The sequence below is a fragment of the Dromaius novaehollandiae genome, chromosome 3, assembly GCF_036370855.1.
Source record: "Dromaius novaehollandiae isolate bDroNov1 chromosome 3, bDroNov1.hap1, whole genome shotgun sequence".
In the NCBI taxonomy this organism is placed as follows: domain Eukaryota; kingdom Metazoa; phylum Chordata; class Aves; order Casuariiformes; family Dromaiidae; genus Dromaius; species Dromaius novaehollandiae.
The window spans coordinates 24,721,603-24,734,721 of NC_088100.1; the positions used below are offsets into that span (position 1 = coordinate 24,721,603).

The 13,119-nt window shown below is 34.3% G+C and overlaps 1 protein-coding gene across 1 annotated transcript in view; it reads right to left on the reverse strand.

Moving 5' to 3' along the window:
• The window catches only part of CSMD1 (CUB and Sushi multiple domains 1), a 1,240,345-nt gene that overhangs the window by 313,313 nt on the left and 913,913 nt on the right, over window positions 1-13,119 (reverse strand). The window contains exons 17-18 of the mRNA XM_026097018.2: window positions 11,749-11,936; window positions 3,244-3,432 (exon numbers count right to left, since the gene is read on the reverse strand). Of these exons, the coding sequence (XP_025952803.2) occupies window positions 3,244-3,432; window positions 11,749-11,936 (377 nt within the window). The remainder of the gene's footprint in view (window positions 1-3,243; window positions 3,433-11,748; window positions 11,937-13,119) is intronic.

The following is a 13,119-nucleotide window of genomic DNA, read 5'->3' on the forward strand; positions in this document are numbered from 1 at the left end:
GGCCATTGTGTCTCAGTACAAAGTTGTTTTTCTTCCTTTGTTGGTATGAAACAGAGTAAGATGCTCTTCCTGAAGGGATTTCTTCTATTTCTTTCATATCTGAAGTTGCAATTTTGAAAACATGAATAGTCTGCAGGTGGCTATATAATGCCACCTCAACTGGATTGAGGTTGAAATCAATTCCAGTTAAATGACATATTCAAAAAATTTAAGTCAGTGTCTTTCATCTTAGGTATATCAATTACCATTAAATATGGTAAATGGAAAATATTTCCTAAATAATGGTGACCTAAAACTATGTGAGTTTTGCTTGGTCTTTTTTCTACTTGTTACATATATGGCCCAGCCAGACACCTGAAGGAAAAAGAAGAAACAGAATGGAAGACTTGCATGTTACATGCCTAAAGCCCTATTTCAGAAAGGCTTGAAATGCTCTACTATACAGTTATGCTGAAAGTGGGTGATGGCACTGGGAAATAAGGACCCTCTTTCAAAGAGTGAAAGTTAATTGCGTCCTTCTGTATTTCAATAGCATTCATTTGCAAACAAAAGAATTAAATATTGGCATTTTAATACAAAAATATACTCACAATTTAGCATATAAAGTAAATTGAAAAAGAATAGTATACTATTCAAAGTTAGGATCACTAAAATAGTCTTCCTCAAGTCATTGTAGCAGAGCGAACAAGCAAACAGAACCCATAAAATTAATGGAGGCATATTAAAAATGCTTTGCTTATTTTAAAATTACATTTCACAGAAAACTTGTGATATCTGTTTCAAAGTTCATCAACTGGGCCAAGCACATGCAGTCTAAAATTTCTCACAAAATGCAATTTAAAAGATTTTTCCCTCTGTCCTTCCAAAGGAGGAACAAGTTGTCATCCTTATAAGGTGAGTGCATTTGGATAGTAGATGAGTTTGCTTTGTGGTGATTAGTAGCTTTTAGTTATGTGATACTATTTTGGTAGCTTATATGTTTTGTGCATAGGGTCAGAAGCCCGTACTGAAAAACTGGATGCCTGAATGAGAGTAAGTTCCCTGATTTAACAAAATAGTTTAAATCAGAGTTAGAAACTGAAATACTTTGTTGAATCTAACACTAATTTTGGCCTTTGACATTCCCTTGTGATCAGTGGAAACCCTGGACCTGAAAAAAGGAGTTACAAATTCACTAATATAAGTAATTTACTAAAGCAGAGCCTTTGCTGATTTGGGCTTTGGTCTTAGCTTTCAAACATTGATCTTTCATCACTGTCATAGAACACAGTTATACCTTAACAAGGAAGAAAGCTGACCAAGGTAAACAGGATATAAAAGATAATCATTCAGCAAATAGGAGAGAGAAAATAGGAAGTTCTGGAAAGAAGTTTATAGAAAGCTGCTTATGGAGAATTTTCAGGGGCACTGTGCTATTGCAGTTGAAATACTTTGCTACATTTGGATCTTATTTTCTGTAGTTTCTATTAGAGGTATTTTGTAGCAACTATACAGCATTCCACGAAAAAATGAAGTTGATTCTGTACTTTATAGGAAAAGAACTTTAAAAAACTCTAGATAAAAACAGTACGAAAGTATTTGGTAGTATAGTTCAGCATTTGAAAAAATCAGCATGAATGAACTGCTTATATATTAGCTTGATGGCAGCTTGTCATGAAAGCTCTAGATAGCTTTATATGGCACATCCCCTGAGACAAGCTCTAAGCCTTCCCATGCAATTTCTTTCTACCAGTAATCAAGATAAACCCAGCTCTACTCACCTGTAGAGAGAAACATGCCTTTCTACAATGACAAAAGGCACAAACACATGCACACACATTTTTCAATTACAACGTCTCTGGACTATCTTAGTCAGCTAACACTGGAGACTTCAGAAGCAGATTAAAATAGTGCTCAAAGCAGTTTTATCTTTCCTCAACTTTAGATCCTCCTGCTTTTTCTGTAACTGCTGAATCGTAGAATTATAAAATTACAAAGTTCACTCCTCCTCCCATATATGGCAAGGCACTGAACTGCAATCTAAACGGAAGGGGCCATATGAAATGCACCAATTCTGCTCCTCCACTGAGGGAAAACTCAGATCCGCCAGTGTAAGGATCAGCCACTGCTGAGAACTGGTGCAAGTATCCACTCGTCCTCTCACTCTAAGGAAGACTCAGCAGAAAAAAAACCCAGCACACCATTAGATTCTTACCATCATAAGAAAAGCAGAAATGTCACAGCTTCTTTAGTAGTGTTAAGACAGAGATACTATCTTATGCTTTAGGGGAGCTGTGAATTGTTCTAAAATAATATCTCCCAGAAATTCACTAAGGCACCACAGCTCTTAGTACCATGTTGTCTGTAAGGTAATGCAAATCCACAGCTGCATGAGGAAACGGGCCTGCAGGGTGGTCAAAGAAAACAAGCTGCCAAGGAATAGTCGTGGAACAGTTGCATAATACCAGTGATATTCCACTTCTATACTACTTTCAGGAAGTCCTCTCTTCTCACTTCAGTCAAGTCAAGTATACAGCTTGCAGCTTTTCATCATCTCGAGATTCTGGTATATAGCTTAAAGATCAAGCAGATGACTAATTCTTGCTAAAAGCATACTTGAAAATTATTTAAAATTAGTTCTAACAAAGTCATTCTTTAGCACAGCTTTATTTTGGTCATGTAAGCACATGGAGAAGGGACCCACATCTGAAGTGTATTTTAACTGGACTTCATATAATTATTAATAGTTAATAAATACTGCAGGCTTTTTTTCTTTCTCTTTTAATTCACAAATCCAGAATTCCAAAACAATCAATTTCAAATTAAAAATATGCCAAGAAAATTAACTATATAGGTAGATCTTGAACTGTTTTGGTGTCAAGTATTCTAAGTTTCAGGTAATCATTTTGGTGTTCAGCATTCTAAGTTTAAAACTTAAGCTATGTTTATTAGTTTGGTTTTAAAATATTAGTTGAATGGTACCATTTTCATGCATAGCTGAACAGCAGCATCCTCAGAGAATTTTAATTTTTTTGTTAGTGAATAGGTATCTGTAAATTTCACTGAACATTACAGTACTTGACTGAAAGCTGATAGAGAAATGTGAAGTATGGCTTTTATTAACAGCAAAACCATTTTTGAAAAGTATGGACCTTGGCGTAACGGAAGGGAGGAAGTAGCAATGATAAGCCTAATTAGTTCTTGAAGATAAAAGATTAACTTTCTTGGACTTTAAAGCTGCCATCTGAAGAACCTGACACTTACCATCACAGCTGGGTAATGCATGATTCCACTGATGGTTTCTTTCACATACGAGTGGTTCTTCATCGCTCAGCGTATATCCTGGATCACAGCTAAAAGTTACTGTAGAGCGGATATTAAAGTTGTTGCCATGGCGATGGCCATTCACTGGAATCCCTGGGTCAAGACAGGAATCAGATTCCAGAGTAACACCTGAAACACACGCATTTAATTTGTTTAGTTCCTTCTTTTCTTTTTTAGACAGTAAATAGAAAAATCCCAAGCAAAACACAAACTGAATAAGCAAGACAGAAGAAATATCCCCCAAAATATACTCATTAATATTGCCTGAGCTCTGATGTAGGATATAAAGCACTTCACCTAGCTATGGTCACTGACTCAGAGCATAGTTTTTCAATATTCAATCTCATAGAACAGAAAAGCCTAAATTAAGTAGGAAAAGATTGAAGATTTAAAATATTTTTATTAAACAATGAAAGAAAAAGACAAAATAAGCACTGAACATTTACAACTATAGGAAGTTATTAAGGTTCAGAGTATTAACACACGATATTTTCTTTTGCTAGTATATAAATCACATTCATTTATTACATTTCATCTATTAATTTTCTGATACTCTGGGAGGATTCAACTTTTCTCTGCCATAGTAACACTTATTTGACCTAGTAAAAAAGCACAATGCCAAAAATATACAATCAATGAACTCAGAAACCACTTGTTAAATCCTACAGATACAATCCTATACATCAAAAATAGATGGAAAATGAACATAGTTTATATAGTTGTTGTGTAACTCTTATCTGACAGAAGTAGTCTTTAATAACTATGTCTTATGGCAGACGTTGAACAGTGTGTGGTAAATAAAGCTGGAGCTATATGTTGAACAACAAAACCAAACCCCAAAATACAAGCTCATTAAGTGAGCACTACCCATTATACTTTTTGATAGCAGGTGATTGTGGAATTTGAGTCATAATGAATACACACAAGAGAAATAAACAAAATCTCTCCACTGTGATGAAAGGCATTTCTTTCATTTATTTTCTGTTACTATACCATGTGCCTGGAAAACACAGTGACTGAGTTCAGTGGAACCTCTTCAGTGGATGAGGATATTGTTCCTCTTTCCCTCTCTTCCTCACTTTTCTCCCTCTCCTCTGACCCTCTCTTTCCCACCTTGCAGTCACAAATGCATATTTTGCAAATATTTAGAAGTGACTTTTAGAAACTAGTTTAATCACTAATCTAATCACTCATTAGATTCTCTAAAGAGGAAAAAGTAATTTGTTGCTATAATGAGTGGGGCATGTAATAGCTACACAGTTAAATATTCTATATACTCATACATATTACACACCTAAATTTTCCCTTTCATGGATCAAAGAGTCAAAATTACCAGAAAAACAGATTATTAAAATGTAAGATTGCTAAGAGTAAATTTTAAGGAATGCTCATATGATATAATCATTGCATAAAATGGCTGAAGAAAACAACTCTGGTAAGAGGAGCAGGAACCAAAACCTGTCTGAGGGCCATAACCATTATGTTACTCATCTATACTAGCTATCGGGCAGTCACTGCATCACTCAGTGAATTCCAAAAATTTTCTGGACAATGCAAGCTGGAAGCTGGAGTGCTGTTCCCTGTCATCAGTACAGTTTATCCAGAACACTGATAACACAGATGGCAAAAACAATTTCTTGAAAGGTGGGAGATGAGTATTTCCTAATAAAAGACTCGAACCAGTGTATCCTGACATCTAGGTAGGCTTAATCGAACAAGGAGAACAGCAGCAAATCATTTTTCCTTCAAAAAATGAGTAATTTTCTGGAGAAACAGAATAGGTGCTTGCTCTCATAAATGGTTCCAGGAACATAGAACCTGAGGTCACACAATTAAATTAGGAGAGCCCCATTCCCCCATGCATCAATTCCAAAGCATGACACAGCAATCATACAGGTAAAATCTTGTCCACCTCAAAATACGGACTTGTCCATGATGCCTGTTGAGAACAGTCTCCTGCTGAAGTTATCCCTGGAACCATGCCCTGGTACTGTGTGTGAGTGTGTTAGTCAGCACATATCAAAACCACACGTGGGGTTGTGCTGAAAGTTAAACCGTATATATGACTGGAAGACTGAAGCCAAGGCTCAAGCACCTCTAGCCCACTGGACCAGCTCAAATGGTAAGAAATATTTCCTTGTAAACTACCAAGGGTGAATGAGCCTCACAGAAGTGCAAGGCTGCAAATATACTCCTAGTCTTAGTGTTCTTCCAGCGGTTCTTGTGCAGTGGTAAGTGACTGCATTTGTGCAAAACTGACACTAAAACAAAGTGTTGCTACAGCAGTAAAAACTGTGATACAGTCACATGATTTGAAATATGCTGTGTGAGAGAAATTTGTAATAGTGGTGTTTTAGAGGCAGGGGAGTAGCAAGGATGGCTAATAACAAGAAGGAAGGGAGAGAAGTGGAAAAGAGCGAAGGCAGTCAAAGAGGAGGGAAGATTAGGCTTATACTATTTTAAGATGTTCTTTCACTCTTCCTCCACACGACAGTTGAAAAACTCTTTGAAGAATGTCTGGAGAATATTTTTGACTAACAGAGCTTCTGCCACATATAGGAGACTGCTCTGGTACATACTAATTTTGTTAACATGTGGTAAGGTAGTCATTTAGAACTGCAGTAATAACATGTCACCTACAACCTGCCCATAGTTAATAGGCAGCACAGGCTTTTTAGCATAGTTTTAGGCTCAACTCCAGTGCCTGTTGCAATTCTTAACTACTAGAGTCCTAAGACTGTTATCATGTTTCCCTTCCTGTCTGCCAAGACACCACTTTTTAAAGACTAAACAAAAACAGACCTTTTGATGGCTCCGTATGTGTTGCATTTTCCATGTTAGCATCCTCCCGATCTTTTAAACAGAGTCCAAAATTTCACACAATATTACCCTCTAGGTTTACCAAATGAAGTGGAATAACTATTTCCTGAGTCTTATATAAAATTCGCCTTTGCTGTATTTTTTTTCTTTTTCTTTTTGGTGATTCACTACAACAGTCAGTAGATTTGACTTTTTACACCGCTATTACATTTTTCTCTGTATTATTTATGCTCTATGTAAACACTATATCCTTTTCTACTGTATTTCTATTTTATATTTGTGAATATCATTTCTCCTTCCTCTTTATGCTTAGCATGTTTTTTTAGAGAACTTAATTTTTTTAATTTCAGACCATTTCTTCAGTTCATCTACATTGTTTTGAATGCTAACCCTACTCTCTCTAGTACTTGCAGTAATTGCAGGTTGGAATCATCCTCAGCATTTCTGAGGGTATTAATTATACTATCATCCAAATTTTTAATAAAAATATCAGATAGTATTGGATTCAGTCCAGATCACTGTAAGATACTACAAATTTGAAGTTAGACAACAAACTATGGATAAATGGCTGTTTTTTGCATAAGAGTTTTCAAAATTTTTGGATTAATTTCATCTAAATCAAATTTCTTCAGTTCCTCCGTTAGACTGCCAAAAACCTGACAAAACCTTACAAAAGGGAATATAATTTTTCCTCCCCTTTTCCTTCCCACATCTACAAGACCAGTTATCCTGTCAAGAAAGAAATTAGATTGGTTTGACACAATCTGTTCTTATCAAATACAAATCATTTGTTCCTATCACCTTATTCATCAGCTTGAAAATAGCATCTTTACAAGAGTCAAGATAAAACCAACAGCCTTAATCCTATTGTTCCTCATCTTTTTTTTTTCTTTTTCTTTTTTTTTTTTTTTTTTGTTCCTTTATTTTGAAAGATGTATGCCTTTCTGCAATCATCTGGAACTTCCCTACAGCTTTGAGTTTCCAAATATAATTCTCAGTGGTGCAGACATTGCTTCAGCTTTCTTTGCAAGTACTGAACAATGCATTTCTTCAGTACCTGATGAATAAAATATATTTAATTATCTAAACATTGTCTAATCTCCTCTTTCCATATGCTGTATTCTTACCTTGTTAATTTTCATTTAATTGTTAAGTATATGTTCACAATTAACCTTTTCTGTTTACGTTTCAAAACAGCAACAGAACATTTAGCCTTCCGTGTCAGCCGACATTTGCTCACATTTTAATTAAGCAGTGATTTTTATTTTCTTCTTCTCTTACTATGTATTAACAGACATTTTTATTATTGCCTTTTCCGCCTCTTGCTAGCTGTAAGTAATTATATGCTTTAGTTTTCTGTATTTTATCCTAACAATTTTATCTGTGTTAATCTTTGATGGACATCTATAACAATGAGTGCCTGTATCCAGCATTTACATGATTAACTTTTGAATTCCACAATATTAAAAAGGATTTTTAAATTGCTATAGTGCTGCATAATACTTTTTCTTTCTCTCCAAAAGTTACAGTTTGCTATTGGGCCTTAATATTACCTCTTTTAATAATGCCTTTCAGAATTCCTTCCTAAGGATGTCTACCTACCAGTTCCCCAAGTTTGGTGAACTTTCCATTTCTGAAAACCATTGACATTATCATAATTGTGTTGCCCTCATTCTTTCATTTCTTAAAAATCTTAAACTCTATTATTTCATGAACACTTTCATAAAAATTGCCTTTCTTATTCAGGCTCTCAGTTGGTTCTCCTTACTGGTCAGGGTAAAACCAACTGCTGAAACAAAAAGTTCTTCCCCCACATTCCAGTAACTTCTTCAACTGAGTGTGTCATGCCATAGAAAATTTAATGAATCCTTTGTTCATACTATCCACAGACTATCCACAAATATTATTTTTTCTTCAAGTAAAAAAGTATAAGGAAGCATTTTGTTTCTATGCCATGATTGCTAAAACTGATTCCGAGCTGCCTGAATGATGTTGATACTTTGTCAAGCCCATGAAGATTGCACATTTGTGCATCTAGAAGTTCTTTTTCAAAAGCAAATCTAATCAATCAAACACCATTTTGTAAACTGTGAATAAAAGATTAGCTTTATACGTTTTATTCTCAGGAATACTTCATTTATAAGAAAGCCACAACATTAATTTTGCTAGATTTTTTAAATGGCCTAAAATGAAAGGTTTTACAAAGATCAGCCACAGTTACGTGCACTAATACCAAAAATTGTTTATCTTTAGTGGGGTTTTTTTCTACAGAAACTATGAATACTACAAAAGCCTTTTTGGACTATCCTTGACTTTAGAGCAATTTCCTCTTATTATTTAAAGGAATATAATGCTTATCAAATATATATTGATGTCCATGGTAATATGGGATGATTACTATCTCCAAGCATAACCAAAATACTATCTCTGTTCTATGTTTCATATAAACTCTATTTCAGAAGGGAATGATAACCTATGAATAACCACGGACTTTTAAATAAAATATCTAGATTTAAGAAATAATTGCTCATTTGTCTTTAAAATTGATCATGTTTTCTTGTTCCAAGGAAAGATAAATCTCAGAAATATCTTAATGAAAGGTGACTCTATGTTATTTCCATCTTTTTTTGGCCTAAAAAAGGGCTAAGATTGAAGAATCTACCTCACAAAATGAGGAACTGCAAAAAACAAAAGATTACAGATTACCAGGGAAGTTGAGAGATAAAGGACATATAAGTTAGGGATGAGGCACAGTTGTCAAAAGCATAGATGAGTTATTCTTGAAAATACTGAATTTTCTACTGGTAGCTTTACTTAAAATATATATATTTTGTTTCTTTTTTCTTTTTTTTCTTTTTTTTTTTTTTTTGCTTAGATGCATAATAGTTGATCTACATTGCTTTGCATTAGCTATATTAAAAAAATCATCAAAAAGCTGAATTACAGACATTGCGGGAAAGGAATTAACAAATTACGTTCACATCTGAAGTACTGCTGAAGGGTCATATTTTTATTAAAATTTTATCATAGATTTGTTTTAGCTTAATAGAATATTATTGCCATGTCAGTAGCAACTCACTATATGTTATGCTGAGATTTCTCCTTTAATCAGGATTAAGATCCCTCTGTTTCACAGTTCAGTGATTTAATTTATCTTCATAATCATGACTATTGTTGGAAGATTTTTAGGAGACTTCTGAATAGAACAGTTACTTGAATTTCCAAAGAATAGTGATAGTAATATTGCAAAAATTTTTTTAAACTTATGATTTCCTGTCTTTTTTGCTGCAAGTGGAAGAAATGTAAAACATACAAAGATGCTGTGATATCTTTAGCAGAAGCAACTTTTACAGTAATGACTACTGGGGCCATTAAAAGATAATTTTGGCATCTCCTCTTCCTGGCAGACTATGCAGCACATCCATTGGGTCTTTCCACCTGGTTTTGTTCTTTGAAACCACTGACTTCATCTGCTTAGTACTTCCCTGTTACTGGTTACTATAACCAGCTTTTCCCTGCCATGCACACATCTGTTAGTGAAAGAGACAAGGATCTAGGAAGGATAGGTGGCTGATACCTGCTACAGGAATGCTTCAGGAGCTCCCAAAGGTGACTAACATCATTAGAGCGACTCTGGGATATATTCCACTTGCATGAGTATGTTCAACTCAACACAATGTGTAGACAATTTTTGCTCTGTGAGACCTATTGACAAAAGAAGCCAATATGGGCAAGCACTGATGCTATAACTGAGTTTAGTAAGCCTTATGGAGCAAGAGCACTGACATAGGTATGAAGTGTTTAGCAAGCTACTTCTGCACAGCTTACTCTGTGCACATGGACATACCCATTCATGTTGGTAATGGGTCTCTGTTTACATCACACTTTGTTCTACACTGCAGAAGATGCAAGATTTGATTTCAGTTTAAGACACACTAATGCGTCTACAGCCATGTTTGGTGTTTAAGTTCCTTTCATAGTCAGTTGAGATCTGATTAATATAGTTGGGGGAAACTAAGGAGCAACTCATCTGGCAAAGTCAGTAAGAGAGAAATTTAGCTATCTGAACATAGGTTTCTAGGCCATTGGCTAGTGCCATCCTATCATGACCAAGATGTCTGCATGGGGCATGGTAGATAATTATTTAACAGAAAATAAAATTCACGAAAACTTAAACTCATTCCTAAAACTGAAAACTGAAAATGAGGTACTAATTTTTAATTTTAATTTCATTTTCTTACTCATTTTTTAGCAAAAAATAAGAATAACAGAATTCATTTTAAATATCACTTCTACAGAAAGAAAAAGATGATTTATTCGGGAAGTCAGTCTGCACAGGAAAAGCCTGTGAAATAAAATTATAGCTTTTGTTTATAGCTTTTGTTATGACTTTAAAAATTTGAAATATATTAGCTTTTTATATAAATAAGTATAACAAATATGTCTTCATTCTATGTGTGGAAATTATACGTAAAAGAAAATAAAGATCATTAATCAGCCTTTTGTCATTTTTACTTGTTAAAGATCTAACTGAATTTCAAGGTTTAAAGTGCACTAATATTTCACTCTGCTGTTTTTGTCTGGCTACCCTGAGATATAGTACTGAAAAACTAGTGTCATGTGTGTGCAAGATACTATAGTTTTCAACAAAGATAAAAAGGGAATAGAAGAATATGTTTCTAAATCATTTCATAATTAGTCCCTCCTTTTTAATAACAGTTTTAACAGAACAGAAGACATCTACTTGACATCAGGTTTAAAATACAACACAGTTCATTTAAGGACTATCTTACGAAATATAACAGCAACGGTTTAGATCAAATACAATAAGGAAAATTGAACAGCATCTGCACATAACTCATGCAGAAACCTACCTATGTCTTTACATATTCTAGCTGCCTTGCAGTTTACAATATTACTGTCTGCTTAGCCATTGCCTGATTGCTCAGCCATTTTCTGATTCAAAGCTAGAAGTATTCAGAAAAATCTCCAAGTTTTGTCATAGCTATGAAATATAAGTTTGGGCATTCATTCCAGATGCAATGTAAAATTAAATTTACTGCAAACAGGTTAGTTTCCAGACAAGATCAGAACAATTGATGAAAATAATACTACTTGCTTGGTAGAACCTCAGTAAACACATACACTCACTCTATCCAGTATTTAAGTGAATCATATACAGACCAATGTGAGTCTAGTCAGTTATATATATATAATTTTATATATCTAAATCATAAAAGAAAAAATATGCCATTATAGTGATTCTGGAGTTCACAGGGAGATATTATGTATTGCAAAAGTGTATTGAAACCACAAAAAAAGGGGGAAGGAGAGAAACCAACATATCCTTACCCCTAAAGGCCAGTTTCTGAAATTATCTTCCATTTGGCTAAACATGTGGGTCTATAAGCAGTCAGAATAATATAGAAGAACTCACGAAGAAAAAATTCTCCAAATTAATTATTAGTTTTAGGGTTATCTGTTAGTTCACTATAGGTAAACTCAATTTGTTCTTAGACAAATGTAATTACTGCAGTTTATTTGTTCACATTTGTTTGCTCATTTTCAAATTGAATGTTATTTCCAAAACTAAATAAAAATCTATTAAAGAAATATCAGACTTACTCTCATAATGAATTAGAAAGCCAACACTGGAACGACTGTTGTCTGTAGTGAACAGCAGATACATGTAATTGCCAGTACTGATAAGGAACTGGGGTGCTTGTGTTCCATGGTATTCTCCAATTAATGGTGATGAGTTAGCTGGCCCATCTCTGACCTCCAATGTGTCATAATTAACTTCAGTCTGAAATCTGAAAAAGAATAAGTAAGTCAGAGAGTAAGCACAGGAACGGTGCCATTATTTTAAACAGAAAACCAACCCATGTGCAACTGATCAAGAATATCACATATGTAAAGATCAGAATTTCTACAGATCCATCAGAGTATTACTTAGAACAACAACTAAAGAAGGTTCTGCATGTCTTTTTGCTTGTTTTGTTTTGTCTAGTGTCATTTAAAATTTATAAGGGGTGTAATACACTTCAGATCAACTATATGACTGGATTTGAAAGAAACATTCAGGGGGCATCTGGGTAGAAAACTGTAAATTGTCTCAAAGGAAAATGCATTAGGAAGACCCTAGAAGTATCTCACTCTCAGGTTAAATAGTAGTTGGACATCCTAGGAAAATCTTTACCCATAATATTTCATGATTTCATTTCAATAATTTTATATTTGTTTTTTGACAAAAACTGTTTCACGCACTCAATCATTCTTTTTTTATTCAAAGATTTTTTGAACAAAGTTCATTACTTTATTATTAAATAATTTTGTCCTATAAAGTAAAATTGTACAAAAATACAAAACTGAGATCGTCTCATTTTGAGATTTGTATACAGTGAAGATAAACAGAATCCCATTAGCTTCTTTAAACATGTTGAAGAAACATAATATAGACAAGAATTGAAAAGAAGGAAGGAGATAGTTGGAAAGGAGGAAGAAAAGGACAGAAGGAAAAGACTGAGGAGACAGTTGATTTATAAGAACAAATAACTTCACAGTCAACAGCAGAGTCCATGTCTCTGTGTCAATCACTGAACACATTACATTTCTCCATTTCATAAAGGATGCCTGTGTGTGCAGTCATCCACTGCTAGTTACTCTTAAATCAAACAGCTCACATCTGTTTTCTGTAGATGAAACTTTGACTGAAATTTTTCACATCCAATTCTTTTCAAGACAGTTTGTGGTTATATCAGATATTCTTGTGAACTACAGGATCTAAAGCTCACACATCAATTTTCCTGTCAGCAAAGTTTCTGCTCTAACAGAGACATCCACGCTGATCTGAACTTACTTGCCTGCATACACAATACCCTTATTTTCAGAAAACTTTAATCTTTCAGAACAAGTATGAAAAATGTTTGTGCTCTGAGATTTTCTGTTCTCTTCCCATAGGGTTGATTACTTCAACTTCTGAGAGTAAAAAAGCTG